At 36.1% G+C, this 16969-nt stretch overlaps 2 protein-coding genes across 4 annotated transcripts in view; one reads left to right on the forward strand and one right to left on the reverse strand.

Moving 5' to 3' along the window:
• Positions 1-8283, forward strand: part of apbb1ip (amyloid beta (A4) precursor protein-binding, family B, member 1 interacting protein) — a 33845-nt gene extending 25562 nt beyond the window's left edge. Inside the window, exons 7-14 of the mRNA XM_084398665.1 lie at positions 30-151; positions 503-577; positions 864-1007; positions 1197-1307; positions 6067-6165; positions 6423-6546; positions 6642-6688; positions 7471-8283. Coding sequence (XP_084254791.1) covers positions 30-151; positions 503-577; positions 864-1007; positions 1197-1307; positions 6067-6165; positions 6423-6546; positions 6642-6688; positions 7471-8031 — 1283 coding nt within the window. The 3' untranslated portion in view covers positions 8032-8283. The remainder of the gene's footprint in view (positions 1-29; positions 152-502; positions 578-863; positions 1008-1196; positions 1308-6066; positions 6166-6422; positions 6547-6641; positions 6689-7470) is intronic.
• Positions 8284-8552: 269 nt separating this feature from the next.
• Positions 8553-16969, reverse strand: LOC311283905 (protein adenylyltransferase SelO-like). 3 transcript variants are annotated; one of them, XM_084398672.1, is made up of 19 exons: positions 16660-16969; positions 16465-16583; positions 15109-15237; positions 14957-15021; positions 14612-14668; positions 14347-14445; positions 12736-12803; positions 12561-12648; positions 12408-12477; positions 12234-12306; positions 12045-12128; positions 11547-11676; positions 11426-11470; positions 11263-11344; positions 10831-10923; positions 10660-10739; positions 10535-10578; positions 8880-8959; positions 8553-8691 (listed from the first exon to the last, which is right to left on the reverse strand). In XM_084398672.1, the coding sequence occupies exons 1-19, from the start codon at positions 16841-16843 to the stop codon at positions 8569-8571; spliced, it is 1713 nt and encodes a 570-aa protein (XP_084254798.1). In that variant the 5' UTR covers positions 16844-16969; the 3' UTR covers positions 8553-8568. The 3 variants fall into 3 exon arrangements, with proteins under 3 accessions (XP_084254798.1, XP_084254799.1, XP_084254800.1); XM_084398673.1 differs by lacking the exon at positions 11426-11470 and having other exon boundaries at positions 16660-16909; XM_084398674.1 differs by lacking the exons at positions 8553-8691; positions 8880-8959 and adding an exon at positions 9917-10280 and having other exon boundaries at positions 16660-16909.

Genomic DNA, 16969 nt, shown 5'->3' on the forward strand with positions numbered 1-16969 from the left:
CATTTGAATTAAGTTTGACCTTTCTACAGAACGAGGGTTTGAGGACCATGAGAACCTAGTCGAGCCTCTTTCTACATGGACCAGGGACACTGAAAACAAAGTGGTTTTTCTTGAGAAAAAAGACAAATATGAAGTGTTCAGAAACCCTCAGGCAAGTATTTGGACGGCTATTTGTGCTTCTTGCCAATGCAATTTGAATTACAGCTTATGAAAGTATCAAAGTAAAATACAAAAGCGCTTTAAATACCGCTTTTCCCTTACAGTATACTGTTTCAGAGAAGTGACCTTTCCAGTGCAAAAACTGCTCTCTGACTTCTCTATTTCTAGTTTAATAAAAAAATGGAACAGAAATTAGAAAAACAGTGAAACTCAGCATATTGACAGCTTTCTGTAATTGTACTTATTTGGTGTAGAGACTGTCTTCATGGCCATCATGATTACTTAAACATGACATTTTGTTGAATGCTGATTAAAATGAAGCCCATTTCAATTTCTTTTACAGTTATTTTATATGTGGAAAAAGGATAAGAAATCTCTAATGGACATGAAAGAAAAAGACAAAGAACAACTTCTGGAGGTGCGTTTGCGTTTAACTTTTGATATAATTGAGAGATTTAATGTCAGCTTACCAATGTAGACATTTATCAAAAGAATTTAATGGAGTCAGATTTAATGTCTTAACTGAAGCCATTCAACGAAATAATGCAGGTTTAAACAAGTCTGACCCAAACATGACAATGTTATCCTCACCCTTATGTCGTTCCAATGTGTGTCCTGCGGTAAATAGAAAATCGACATGGGATGACATGAGTGTAAGCGAATGATGAAAGTCTTAATGTCTGGTTCTGTTTTTCTGGGTATAGGAGAATTTTTGTGGAGCCTCCATCATTGTGCCTGACCTTGAGGGCATTCTGTATATGAAGGAGGATGGCAAGAAATCCTGGAAACAGCGCTACTTCCTACTTCGGGCCTCTGGATTGTATTACTCACCCAAAGGCAAGACAAAGGTCAGCACAGGCAACCCAGACAGTAAAACATACCGTGCATTTTGAGTTCAGGCAAATCCTCGCTCATTAAGCTCAATGTACATCAGTTTGCTTTTTGATTGAATAGTTAATCACAAGAGACCTAAATAATAACCGGCTTGGTGAAAATGTCAAGAAATTACATTTCTTATGGGGTTCTCTCTCCATCAGGCATCACGGGACCTTGTGTGCTTGGTGCAGTTTGACAATGTGAACGTCTACTACTGCAAAGAATACAGAAACAAATACAAAGCACCAACAGACCACTGCTTCATTCTCAAGGTACAGTTTTCTTATTATGGTAACCCACTCTCACTTTAACATTTATACAGAGTTTGGATCAGAAACATACAGTGGGACAAGGATCAATAAAGTAAAACATGAAACCAGCCCACCCTTGTGAAAATATAGTGCACTTATACTGAATGTGCTCTTGTAGTGTACTTTACATCTTAAAAGTATATATATATTTTTAAACTGTACTTGCTGGTAATATAATATTAATGAAATAAAAGCCCATTTAAGTTCACTCTTAAATGTTTCTTAACACACTTAAGTACACTTTAAAAAAAGTGAACTTTCCAATAATGTAAAATTAAAAGTTTTAGTGTAAAGACCTTTTAGATCATGTTTAATAATCGATTGTCATGCTTTAAAGAAGTACACTTATCTTGATGTGTTGACTAACTTATAAAGCACATTTAAAGTTATATTTATATAATTATTATATATAATATAGTTATAATTTTAACAGTAGTATGTTAATCGGTATTAAATTTAAAGTTAATATATTTTAAATGTACTAAATTGTGAATTCATCATTACAAATGTATAATTACAGATATATTTAAATACATGAAATACAACATACAAGTTTAAATAGAAATAACATGAATTTATTATATTATATATTTATTTATTTTTAGTTGAACTTTAACGCAAAAAATCAGCTAATTGCATTTAATATAAATTTAAACCATTATACATTTAATTTAACTGCAATCAACATGCAATTAAATGTCTGAAATATTACATTCAGGTTTTCACTTAAATATATATTTTTTCAAAGTACATTATTTTTGTAATAAGTGTACTTCTTTTTATTATTACATTTTTATGAATATTATTAAAACCCAAACAAGGTTTTCATGGAACCTTACTCAAGTCTTACTAAAGAACTTTACAAATTTGATTCTGGATATAAAGTGAATTCTCATCATTCCCGCAACAAAATGCTGCTCTATCAGGCTAGTCATGGACATGAAAGCAGACATAAAAGACGTGAGGCTTAGAGCACAAGCATCTATGAATTACATTCCTCTAAAAAGCACCCATTTCCCCTCTGCATGTAGTGGAGCAATCAGGTTAGAGGTGATATTTCTGCAACCCTTCAAAATGCTCCGCTGGTCCAAAACTACATTCCCCAAATGATATTCCTATTAAGGGTACATTTACACAACGAGATGTACTAAAAATGTACAACTTTTTTCTTTGTACAGATGACAATGTTATCAAAACGATCCCTGTTCACACAGATCTGTCCCTTTTTACCTAATTTAAGAAAAAGTCAAATCCTTTTAACACGCAAACCTCGAAAACATATCATCCTTGAGTCTGTTGTAAGGAACCTTTAATTTTTCATGATGAAAAATTTTTATATTGTGTTGATTTGTGTAATTCTTATAACCAGTTGTGATGATGTCCGTATGATTCCCCCCCCCCCCCCCCCATAATATCTGTATCCTTTCATTTGCACAAAAAAAAAAAACACACGTATAGACTAAGCACGTAATATGCATGTGCATAATGTCCTGTTTTCACAGATTCACCTTTTTGTAGTTTATACGGAGATGATAATGTGTCATAACTTTGAAACTCGTTTTCAAAGGTTTTCAGGCCAAAACGCATACGCCTTCCGTTTTTAGTTGAAAACAGTGTCGTGAAAACATCCCCTAAATTACTAAATGGCAAGTCTCGGGCCGGAGTGCAACCTCAGCTTTTTAAGTAATTTCCCATAATAACAAGGTGTCTTTAAGTACTCCAGGCAGCAGGGGATTTATCTGATATTAACGCACCATAAATCAGCTTGGTTTTTCTTTCATACAGTAAGTGTTCACTCAAAGACCATTAAGCTGGTAGGTGTAACCCCCAAACACTGCTAAACACAAATTGTACAATAATTATTTCAAGGTGTCTGGTGCTCCCCCCAAAGATAAAAGCCAATGTGTTGCATATGAACGTCCAGAATGCAGGAAGTGGTTGGGGAAGCATCTTTTCCTGTTTAGCGAGCATGGATGAGAGCTGACATTAACTGTGGCAACATGAAACATAAGGAATGAGGGTTTGAAGATTCACGAAAAGTGAATCTTTCTTAGATAGCAAGGGGCTAAATTCAAGAAATGGTACAGTATTTTATAGTTTACACAAAACAGTATCCTAAAAAATATATAACGGTAACACTGTATTTTACAGTGTCCTTGTTACACGTTACATCTAGTCACTGTTGCTAACAGTAAACTATGCATCTACTAAACGACTACGTGGAACTAACCATAAACTAAATCCTAATACAAACCCTATAGCAAGTACATGTTGTTGTTTATTATCATTACTTAATTCTTAATTGTATAATTACACTGCAACAACGGCACATTAAAATAAATGTAATTAAAATAACTAATATGTAAACTTTCTAGATCTGGTAAAGAACTTTAAATGCTACATCTTGTGTGAAGAACTACAGTGGGTCTAAGAGCGAGCCTTGTGGCACTCACAGCTGCCTTAAAGGAGCATTTCACCCATGGGAACATTGATCTTTATTGAAAGTGGGTCATATATGTAGTCGAAATGTAAAATTAATTTTGAATTTGGTGCCTTCTTGGCCGAGGAAAGAAAGAAAGTAACTTCAGGACGCATTTGTATGAAAGACACCAACTCCCACAATGCACCACATTGCACAGCTGCGCAAGCCACTCCCACTAATCCAGAAAGCGCATATCTGCCTAAGAGAAATAACTCTTCCGTCTACAAGGCTAGCTACCACCAGAGCTTGAAATTAATTTCACACAAAATGTCTAGTTAGTTGGCGAACTCATTAGTGAATTACTCTTCATTTGTATTTCTTTCGAAGTGGTGAATTATTGCATTGTAACGTTACCTGGATGTTCAGTCAGATGCGGTGCGAAACTAGGATAGTTCACAACACAAACGTCCGTGTCCTCGTCTGATTCACAACACAAACGTCCGCGTCCTCGTCTGATTCAGAGATTTCATCCAGGAGAAGTTGTCATTGTTGAAATTCTTTGCCACAGTCGGACTCTATCTCTGTGTTCGTAGCGGTTCGTAGTTGCATAGTGAGATCACCGGCGCCACCAGTCCGCCCTAACCCGAGCCAGTCCGGGCTCCTCGTCCGCGGCAGGCAGGTCTTCTGCCTCGGCTGCTCTTCGCTATAATGCGGCTTGTAAAGGTAGCCACAAACACCTGATTCAAGCATCAGACTTCCGAAATCCTCTTCCTCTATATCATATTGAGTACTCTCCTCCGCTATTGTCATAACTTTACATCTGTCTCCACAGCGCCTGTTAGCTTAGCTTCCAAACAAGATGGAGGATATTGCTTTTAGTTTCAGAAAGTCAAGTCCCACCCACTGATCTGTAATAGGCCTGTAGCGTGAGCGGTTCCCGCCCCCTGGGAAAGATGAGGAACAAGTGTCTGTAGTCTCTACACTTTTCAATGAAATGTGACTTCCTGCTTATTATGACGCAAAATGATGATTTTTACGTCATAATAAGCAGGAAGTAAAACACTTAAATCCTTATTTCTCCCATCTCAGGGAAAAATGGATGAAAAATCCACATTTATTATAATATATGACTGGGTTTCTAACAATACAAAGCTTAATGCAAATGGGTGAAGTCTCCCTTTAATTTGTATTTGTTCAGACAGTATCATTTGTATGCATGCATGGTGGTAGCAGTCTGATAAATATATCCAAAACCAATCAAAACTAGCAGTCTAAGAATGCTATCATGGTTCTCAAGCCTTTCCAAATGAATAATATAGTCTAGAATTTGAACAAGACACTATGGTTTAGTAGCCACTAGCCAGCCTGCCACAAGTTGTAAAAGGTCAAAACATTTGTTTGTGTGTTCAGACTTTGCAGTTGACAGAGCCTTCCTTTAATTAAAGTCTTTGCACACAATTCAAAATACCTCAACTTAGTTTTTTTTCCAGTCTATACTCACCTCTAAGAATATGAATATGTGATGAAAGTGTTAATACTGGGTTATTGTTCTACAAAATTAAAAAAACGAGGCATGGAAAGAATATCACTAGCTAAAAACTCATTTTGGACAAAGAAAATTATAACTGTAAAAAGCTATTTGAATGAATGAATGAATGAATGAATGAATGAAATTTCAAGGGTGACAAATTATGTTTTTATAACTTTGTAATTTTGACAAATCATCAAGGGTGTTTCAGGCTATGTTTAGGTTAGGGTGGGCTGTGTTTTATGTTTGTCAAGCAAGTAAAAGTAAAAAGCAAAAATTCAATACATGTAATACATGCACAATTAAACCCTGACTCCAACAGAAAAGAGACATGCATTCTTTGCATGTATGCAATAATTCAAAATTATAAAGCACGAGATTTTTGTGGTTCATTTTAGCAATATTTAGGGCTAATCCTAAAGTGTTGCCCGAGGGGCATTGGCAATCAAATTGTGATTTTAGTGTGCCATCCACTGTCTCTGCTATGCAACTGCAGCTCAGTAATCAAAACAATGTTAATATCACCAACTGTCCATTTGGAGAAAAACTAATATTAGCAAAGCATGAACTAATACTGAAAACCCTAGTAAGTTGTTACCCAACCCTTGATTAAAGATTCAACACCTGAAAAATGAATGGTTCCACAAATCTGTAGGGAATGACAGGGGAAACAGCGGATACAACTAAATGAAGTGTTATTATCTTGGCCTTCTCAGGTGTGTATATCAGGTTTATGTCATGTTCATATGGTCACTGTGATCTGCTTTCAGCATCCTCAAATTCAAAAAGAATCCCAATACATCAAGTATCTGTGTTGTGATGATGAGTTGACCATGACTCTGTGGGTGACTGGGATACGTATTGCAAAGGTGAGCAGAAACCAGGCCACACACCAAAAACCAAAATAGATAATGATTGTATGATAAATGCAAGAAGACACTAAGTTGAACTTTTTGCAGCAAAAATTGGCATTATAAATGATAGTTTACAATGCAAAAATGTACTGTAAATTGTAGCTGTATTGTGTTGGGTCCTATTGTGAGCTGTCTACTTTGTCAAAAAATAATAATAATTATAAGTTCTTCTACCTTATTAACGGTCTTGTTTTGTCATGATTTTGTCATAGTATGGTAAGCAGTTATATGAAAACTACAAAGCCGCTGTGAGGAAAGCAGCCGGCACTGGAAGCTGGGCTAGCCGCACTATCCAGGCCTCCTCCAGCGCATCGACACCCTCCCCTACACCTAAAGGTAGAGATAATGAGCTAAATAGATTGTTATAAAATGTATCATAGATCTTGATATATTAAAGGATTTTGATGACATTTTTGTGTTTTATCTTTCAGCCAAGGCTGCGAATGGACACGCTCCTCAGCTTCCAAAGGACACCAAGGTACCTCTAAATCTATCAGTTGCCTTAGTAATGAAGAACACTATAATATAATACCATAAATAATAAGTTCATGGACCATACTGAAGTGTGGACAGAATGTAATGTAATGTTTTCAGACACTTAACTGCATGTTAATTGCAATTAAACAAAATATAGTTTAAATTTATTGACACACTTAAGTACATCTTTTTATAACATTTCATAATTACTTCTACTTTCTATGAAATATGGTTGAAGTGTACTGCTGAATGAACTGAGAAGCATTTATAGTAAACTAAAATATACATAAATCAATTCTATTGAAACTTGTCATGTTTAAAATATTTAATTACACATTTGTTGTGATGTTGCCAATTGTAACTTTTAAAATATATTAACATTAAATGTATTAACGAATAACACACTACAGTTAAAATTATAATCAAATTTATATGTGCTCTAGTAGTTATTATAAATATAAGTTTAACTGTTAATTTGTCATGATTGCAAAGTACACTTTTCAAAATTGTACTTAACTCTGTTAAGAAACAGTCATGCAAGTGCAGTTTCTTTAAATACACATATAGTGGCCTTTTATTTAATGAATAATATATTATCTGAAAATATATCTTTTTTTTATTAAATATACTTTAAAGATTTAAAGTATACTTCAAGAGCAGTAAAATTAAGCACGCTACTATTTCACAAAGGGTGACGGTTCCTTTAGAGTTGTTTTAATCCCCTTGTAATTTCATCATTTATTTGAAATGCTCCTGAATGCTACTTTTGGTTTGTTTTTGAAGGGTCCTGGCAGCCAAACATCTTTCCCACCACCTCCACCTTCAATGGAAACCCTGCCTCCTCCACCACCCGACCCCATGTTGCCTCCTCCTCCCCCTGCTCCTCCTGCCAGCACAACCAAAGTCAACAAGTTTCCTCCACCACCTCGATTCCCACAATCCTCCTTCCCACCTCCACCCATGGATGACCTGCCTCCACCACCACCTCCTCCAGAAGATGCCGAGCTGCCCCCTGACTTTCTTCCACCACCGCCTCCTAGTTTTGCACCTTACGGGGGAGACTCGCTCCCCCCACCACCTCCAGACCCCATTACCTCCCTTCCACCTCCTCCTCCTCCTGGTCCCCAAAACTTTGCATCTGCAGGTGGAGCTCCACCACCACCACCTCCACCCCCGCCTCCACCACCAGCTCCTGCACCGGCTGCCAACCCATCCGCCGGCTCCGTCAGAAAAATGCCTCCAGCTCCACCAAAGAGAACTACACCTCTACAAACAGCGCCCCCAGGTGGCGAACTCATGTCAGAACTGATGACAGCAATGCTGAAAAAGCGCAGTCAACAATGATCTTGAAGACAGATAGAGCTAATTGACAGGTTTTTGTAGTTGGACTGAGGAACTGACCGCCAAACAAGTTCTTGGCGTGACATTAGGACACACATCTTTAATTATTTTGTTGTTTAATATGCTTGCATTCACACCAGACTAAAATATGTAAATACTTTGTACTATGCACCTAATCAGATTATATGTATTGCAAATATGCTATATCATCATTGCTAATGGAATGTCATAATAAATAAGGTCTTGCAAAGTTAACTGTTTAACAGATTTTGACATGCCTAATTGTTAAACAGGAGTAAACGAGATGCATGATGCAAAGTTTTTTGCACTTTTGTAGAAATGCAGAAACAGCAATATTACAAAAGACATCCATGTCCATTGTCCATATATAACGTGCATATATGTACATATATAACGTCGAACATGGCTCATCCTCCAATCAGATCAACCATTAGGAAGTGTGATTACAATGTCATAAACAATATTTTTGGTTCAAATGATGCTGAAATTTATGATTTATTTCTTTCATTCGACCCTGAGTTAGGAAGAACAGCTGACCCTCAGCTGCTGAGCCCAGGATGGAGGTTTACTGGCATATCCGGCTCTCTCAGCCTCTTCCTGCTCCATAAATGGCTCCATTAAAGTCTTCTGCAACAGCGCCACCTAGAAATACATCAAACATACGGTCATCTACGAAAAAGACAAGCCATAATGGTCTGTCTGAAGATGTTACATTGTATGTATAATTGTCAAGTCTTCATTTCACAGTAATATATTAAAGCAAACACTCTAAGATATATGATAAGCATGATCATGACAGTATATTAGTTTGACATCACATGTGATAATACCTCTGAAAAGTCATTTTTCTCTGCTTTTCTGATAGCAGATTCAGCCATCCAGTTCCTCAACACATACCGTGGGTTTACTCCTGAACAATAGAAAAATTACAAATAACATTAAATACAACATAACACATCGTAAAAAAAAAACACACTACCGTTTAAAAATGTAAGGCTTTTAAAAAAAAGATTAATAATATTATTCAGCAAGGATGCATTAAAAGGGACAATAAAGACATTTTTAATATTACAAAAGATTTCTATTTCAAATAAACGCTGTTCTTTTGAACTTTATATTAATCAAAACATGTATCAGGGTTTCCTCAAAAATATTAAGCAGCTCAACTGTTTTCAAATGTTTCTTGAGCAGCAAATCAGCATATTAGAATGATTTCTGAAGGATCATGTGACACTGAAGACTGGAGAAATGATCACAGGAATAAACTACATTCAACTGAACAAATATATTACAGCTTTTTTCAATTGCTAAACGACAGTGAGCACAACTGGAGCTACATGTGCAAAACTATAACTACAGTCTGCACTACCAACAGTCACCAGAGCTAAACAGTTCACATCACCTGCAAAACTCATTCCAAGCAACACAACTCTTAACACATGGCTCAAAACAGGCTCAGTGCAGCCAAACACTATGCACAACCCTCACTGAGATAACACACACTGTCACTCAGAACACACTGAGAGTAAAAACACTAGCATCAAACACCAATACAGAAAATACAAACTTTTCATCTTTACAGTTTGAACAATTTCAGTGACTTCATATAACAGTGACATTCTTTCACATGATTTATTAAAATTTTTAGAACATAACAATTCTTTAAGGTAAATGAAAATTAGCAGTTTGCTTCAATAGTCTGTAGTAATTTATGGAATTACAGTAATGAGAAAAAAAAGGTAGAAACTAAAAGTACATACTGTAATTCAAAATTAGTCTTTCTGAGCTCTACATATATATATATATATGTGTGTGTGTGTGTGTGTGTGTGTGTGTGTGTGTGTGTGTGTGTGTGTGTGTGTGTGTGTGTGTGTGTGTGTGTGTGTGTTCACTAACAAGTCTAAAACAAGACACCTGCTTAGCCTTTCAGCTGAAATTGCAATCAGCAGTGTTTGAAAGGCACAAGGCTGAAATCTATTCTGTTTTGAATGTGTGGTTCACAGGTTTGACAGCAGTGTATTAGCATTTGAACAAAGTGCTGTAAATCCACAGTGTTGTGCAGGTTGTGGTTAAAGTCATGGGATAAGTGTGTAGAGTTTTGAAAACTGTGTTCAAGCAATGAAAAACGAACTACAGTTTGGTCCACATGAACTGCTCCTGTGCAGACTGTAGTTAGAGTTTTGCACATGTGACTCCAGTTGTGCCCACTGTCGTTTAGCAATCGAAAAAAACTGTAATTACACAAATACTGTATATAGAATAATTTATTTTATATTGTACTATCTCACAGTATAATAATATCTTGTAGTAATACAAAATTACAGTTTTTATTGTATTTTTGATTAAATAAATGCAGCCTTGGTGAGCATAATAAACTTCTTTCAAAAACAAATCTTACCAATCATGAACATTTCAGCGGTAGTGTTACTGTAACAATATATAAACACATAATATATAACATTGCATCATATATACAAAAACATACCTTGCATTCTGTGCTGTCGTACTTCATCTGAGTCACTTATTATCCTGTAGAAGACGATTAAAACATCAAGTGATGTTCATTTTGAATCCTCTAAAGAGTTTGAGTTTACATTACAGCAACATTACCTCGACAGACGCTGTAAATACAGCTGAACCCAGTCTCTGAAATGCTTGTGTGATGAGAGGTCTGAAAGAGCCCACAATGACTGTCAAGAGAGACACAGTCACAGTTAATGGACTGAAATCATGATTATGGATATCGCGGCTGATGTGGGAGTGAATGGAGAGGAAACGTACCGGAGCAAAGGATCCCTTCTGAAGCCGGGACAGGGTCACTTCACTCAGCTGTCTGAAAGTCATAGTGAAGTCTGCTCCAGTGTCCTCCATTAGCTCAACACATCACACAACACACAACATTATATGGGTCAATCTCAGGAAATGTGTGTGATCTACTAATGATTTAACTCCATACTGAACTTAACTATTTGGTTTGGCCATTAAATAATAATAAAAAAAAAAAAATCTAATTAAAAAAAGTGTGTGTGTGTGTGTATATATATATATATATATATACATATATGTGTGTGTGTGTGTGTGTGTCTTACTGATTCCTAACTTTTTTTTTTTTTTACACCAAATGACATCATTACCTAAGAATGGCCAAATAACTTTATCACATGAATTAATTATAGTACAATTAAGAGAAAAAACAATCCAGCTAATATTTACCTTTAGAAGAAATGCAATCACATATGAATCCTTTTCTTCATTTCCCAGAAAGCCCAACTTTGCTTTGAACAGCTCATGAAATCTACAACAGAAACAGTAAAGTGAGATCAGGAATGACTCAGAGATGAACACAGTGTTCTATATTGTCTAATGACAGGCTCACCTTTGATGGGAGATTTGTGGATACTCTCTCAATATTTGCTGAGATCTGAAGTAAATGAATTGACACGAATCACCTGTTTTATTCCAGACCAATACCAACAGAAAACAAAACGATCTCTTACTGTGAAAGCTGATCTGAGGTCAGCAGTGGTTTCAGAGCTTCTAGAAGTTTCTGTAGATTGAACAGGCCAACATTAGCCTGAGCTCCTATACTGTACCGGCCCTCGTCATCAGACGTGTTGGGGACAAAATCTATACAGAGGAAACAATGCTGTGGCAATAACACACATTTAACAATACAGTTATTATATGTTATTATTATGGCTGTCTGTTTCACATTAACTTATTAGAATATAATGAAGTAAAATAAAACAAGTCATGGATTAAAAAAATTATGCAATTAATCATGCCCCTCAACCCATGTATGTATACTGTAAGTATACAAAAAATGTATATTAGGTCTAAAGTAGCTTACTATTCATACAATTTTCCACTTTTGCAGTATTGTATATATATGTGTGTGTGTGTGTAATGTCAAAATGACAAAAAGCTTAAAAACTAAACTTATAGGAAGATGATTGCTAATATTATGAAAGTTTAAGTTAGACAAAGAAACATACTTGGGTCATATGATTCCATAAATCCAAATGGGCCATAATCAAAAGTGATAGAAAGCAGACTGAAGTTATCTGTGTTGCAGACTCCTGTGTGAAGATGCAGATCATGTTGTTGTGCATTTTGCGTATTAAGCTCGATCTATAATGTTAAATCTATATGATAACTAAACAAGTAAAGCAGAGTGAACTAACCATGAGCAAAACCAACCGACATCCAGTGGGCGATTAAATGTGCCGTTTCATTCACCACTCGAGAGAAAAACACCTTCACACAGCATGAAAACCATTCAAATATAGTGAGACTGATCAGACAATATAAAATAATCTTGTATTACAGCTAAACAGCAGAGAGACACAGATACTCACCACATACTTGTCAGGGTCACTTGTTGCTATAGATTTAAAATGCTCTTTAATTACAAAGTCCAACAACGTCCTTGAAAATTAAAATTAAAAAGAAATTAAAAAGCAAATAAGAGTGAGAAAAAAATATTATCTCCCAAGTTAAAGTTAATATACCGTAGGACATCTAACTCTCCGGTTCTAGTTAATATCTCCAGTGAACCGATCCGAAACCAGGACTTGGCCAGACGCAGAACAACCGCTCCTGATAGATACAGAGAACAATCACATCAAGCTGAGGACGGATAAAGAACTTAGTTACTCGATTTTTACAAATCTGATCGTATTTTACCTCTTTCTTTTATGACACTGCCATTATAAAACGGATCCCTCCAAACAGGTTCCTCACTCACAACCAGACTGACAAACAATAAAGGCAAAAAAATGGAAAAAGTATAAATAAAAATAATAATAATATTCAACATCAAACATTTGAATGTGATAAACACATATATTACTCTTCTTGTGCATGTCCATATGTACCTGAGGGCTCTGCTGTGTGTGTGTGTGTACCTGAGGGCTCTGCTGGTGTGTGTGTGTGTGTGTGTGTACCTGAGGGCTCTGCTCTGTGTGTGTGTGTGTGTGTGTGTGTGTGTGTGTGTGTGTGTGTGTGTACCTGAGGGCTCTGCTCTGTGTGTGTGTGTGTGTGTGTGTGTGTGTGTGTGTGTGTGTGTGTGTGTGTGTGTGTGTGTGTGTGTGTGTGTGTGTACTAGGGATGTTGCGGTGACGGATTTTTTCCAACGGTTAATCGACGTGTAAAAAAAACGGTAATCCCGGTGTCACCGGGGTTGCGTGTCGGGGATTTCGGGTGGCCGAACATGCGGACGTGCACACGTCTCAATTTACTTTCACTTTAATTAGCGGCAATTCAGTAGCATTTGTTTGAATTAATCATGGGTTAATTTATTTTATTCTTAATAAAAATACACAAAACAATAAGACACTCGCTTGTATTACACACATCTTTATTGCAAAATGAATAATAACTTAACACACCATGTAAAAACTAAACAAAAGCACTTATGAAACACCTTTAAAGGGCATTTATTAACAAAACGAACCACTGCACACATCGTGCAAGTATCAAACAAGAAATTATATTTAAAAAAAAATCACTATTCGTTAAATAAAGTGCCTGCCTTTTTCAGAAAAAAAAAAAAAAAAAAAAAACCATCGAATATGAAACGAACGAACATCAAAACCTTCGTTAAATAAGACACTTAAGTGCAAAAAAAAAACTAATATAAAAATTAAACTCACGTTAAGCTGTTAAAAAAAAAAGAGGTAGGCCTATTACCTGCATACACGTACAAAAAAATTTATAAATAGGCTAAATGAGAAACAATAAACGAAAAACCTTCATTTTAAATTGCAACAGGGAACAAAACGTGATCACACTGCTTGTTGCATACATTCTTACATATTCCTGGCCAGAAAAGCCAACATATTTACCATTTCTGGTTTCAAAAGAGATCTTTTGCAGTTTTCTTTGAAACCAGATCTTCCGCCATCCTTTGCCAGTTAGCTCGCCTCACTCTCCTCAAATGATAAAAGAAATCGGACACCTGCTGCTTTACTGCGGCGCTCGTTCCGCTTACGCTAAATTACGAAGGCACGTAGTCACTAACTGAATTAAGTGCTTTATTACTATAGGCTAAAACTTCAACACGATGGGGACGGTGCCGGTGGTCAAGTGCTATGACCGGTAGGTGGGTTAAACACCGTGTATCACCGGTAACACCGACTATTGCAACAAGCCTAGTGTGTACCTGAGGGCTCTGCTCTGTGTGTGTGTGTGTACCTGAGGGCTCTGCTCTGTGTGTGTGTGTGTGTATGTGTGTGTGTATATGTGTGTGTGTGTGTGTGTGTGTGTGTGTGTGTGTGTGTGTGTGTGTGTGTGTACCTGAGGGCTCTGCTGGTAGGAACTCCCAGAAAGTGCATGGCTTCACTGCACAGGAACTCCCTCACAGAGGAGCGAATCACAGCCCGTCCATCACCAGACCTGCACACAAAACATCATGTACAGTAAACAGCATAACCATTACACTACTGCCAGACAGAGAATCACACACTATGAGTCATAATGTAAGATCATTTACAACTAAATACATCTCAGAATTACTTTAAAAGCATATCAAAAATATTGAGCAGCAGGAACTGATATTCACCTTGAGTACGGTGTCTTTCCTGAGCCTTTCAACTGGACTTCCCATCTTTCACCTTTTCTGGATAAAAGAGAGATTGTATACCAGTCTAACGGTTAACACTTGTCACAGTTCTAAACTGAGAGATGTCATTGTTCAGACGCATGTTTAAGCATTACGTGAGAATTAGATTAAAAAAATGACAGAATCATCTATTTGCTGAAAAACCAATAAGTATAGATCAAACTTTCCATTCTTTAATCTTAAACAACATCATGGGAAAGTTGACATGCATTACAACAGAAAAGTCACATCTGACAATAACAACTGATGATTTCTGTTGAACGCTGATGATCAGGATGATTTTACCTGTTTGTGTATTCACCCAACAAATGTGCTCTTCCATCCCCCAGCTGTCCGGCCCAATAACCAAACTATAATAATAATAACACATGGTTGACATGTTTTCTCTGGTTGTCTTACGCCAGCACTGTCGGGTTTGAAGCGACGGTCAGTTTTACCTGATGGCCCCCGTATCTGTGTGCCAGTGGAACAGAGCCAGGAAACAGTTTCCCACCACTGACACAACGGACAAACTCTTCATTCTGAATCACAGACTCATTCAGATCCAAAATATTCCTCAACACATCCTGAAATACACAAAAGAGCCTGAATATATGCAGAAACAACATTTACACAAAAGTACTGTGGTGGTACCATGGTCCAGTTTTGTTTTAAAGCAGTTTTCTCAGACTGTGATCCTCAGACCACTGGTGGTTCTGTAAAGAGTCCAAGTGACTTTATGACTGACTAAATTAATAAAAGTATAACTGACAAATTTTTTTTTTTTTAATTAATTAACTCAATACAATAAATGAACTGTTTGTGACTAAATACATTTATGATAAAGTGTTTCTATTGGTATGTAAGTGTTTGGTCCAATTTTTAAGCTAGCATTATATAATAGCTATATATATAATAGAGTATAATAGCTAAAAATAAATTGTCCACAACTTAAAGTTCAAAAACTCAAATTAAAAACTTCATTTTAAAGTACATTTTAAATCATTATGTTGTATATTGTTATATAATAATATATTGTTGTGCTTTAAAGAAGTCCACTTAAAGTGATGTGTTGACTAACATACCAAGGTACATAAAGTACTATAATTTGAACTGTAGTGGGTTAATGTTCCATTTAAATAATGTACTAAATTGCAACTTCATTATTACAAATGTGGAATTACAAATATTTATTAAATTCCATGATTTAAATGTGAACGTTTAAATAGAAATTATATTAAAGTATATGTTAGTTTACCATATACTCACCATATTTTAAAGCCAACTGAAGTAATTTCATACAAAGACGTAGGCTACATAAGTCCTGCTTAAGTGGGTCAAAAGAAGCACACTTAAGTTCAACTAACTAAATTTCATATAAATTAAAAACTATAATAAATGTTCATTTAATTTCAGTTAACATGATGCAATTAAGTGTCCGAAACATTATATTCAGTTTGCACCAAAGTGTATTATTTTAAACTAGCCTATGTTATTTTCATAATTTCTCTTTTTAAAAGTATGATGAAATGTACTTCTTTGTAACAACAGCCTTAATAAGTTCAAAATTATGCTAATGATGACAATGTTATTGGTGGTGATGAGGATGATTACTTTATTACTATTTTAAAATGTTGACAAGAAAAATTATAAAGAATGGGTGTGACCAAACTTTTGACTGGTGGTTAGATGGTACTAGCTCCATTGTATTTTTCTGTTTCATAAATTACAGTTACTGCAACAATATCCCCAGGTTTTACTGCAGTGAAGCACAAGTTTTCAGTAAATTATGATGAGTGGATGGGTTTATTGACCTGTGACACAGCAGCCAGTGTCAGGGGCTCTTTCAGAGGAGAGGGCTGAGACTCTGAAAACACACTTCTCTTCACAGTACGAACAACATTACCATCAACCTTATCAAGAGGGAGAGCATCTGTAAAACACACAGAAGTGATTAAAACAAAGTCAACGTGTAAAATAGCATGTTGGCACTCGTATCTGTATCTTACCTAATAGTTTATGTGATAATGCCAGTGGTATTTCTCCACAGTGTTTCACATTGCTATAAAAGTGACTCTTATCGATCTCTCTTTCATTGCAATTTTCATTCTCACAGAATTCTTGTTCGTCCCTAAATGTAGCGATGACGACGGCCGATAAAAATAAAAATAACGTGAAACCATGTTTTGTCATTACATCAAACTCACAGGCATATTTGTTTACTATATTATGTCCTGTACTTCCTTACATCACGTGACTAGAGGAAAACATCAGAACTGTCACACAAACAATCCTTCAATGTTCCACCAGAGGGCGCTC

Source organism: Rutilus rutilus, assembly GCF_951802725.1.
Source record: "Rutilus rutilus genome assembly, chromosome: 24".
NCBI classification, from domain to species: Eukaryota; Metazoa; Chordata; class Actinopteri; order Cypriniformes; family Leuciscidae; genus Rutilus; species Rutilus rutilus.

Excerpts from the sequence above, each read along its gene's own strand:
- LOC311283905 (XM_084398672.1), bottom strand. The coding sequence starts at position 16,843 with ATGACAAAACATGGTTTCACGTTATTTTTATTTTTATCGGCCGTCGTC. Across the intron at positions 12,307-12,407 it reads GTGACCCTGACAAGTATGTG|GTGTTTTTCTCTCGAGTGGT; the intron begins GTGAGTATCTGT and ends TGCTGTGTGAAG. Across the intron at positions 11,677-12,044 it reads TATGGAATCATATGACCCAA|ATTTTGTCCCCAACACGTCT; the intron begins GTATGTTTCTTT and ends TCCTCTGTATAG.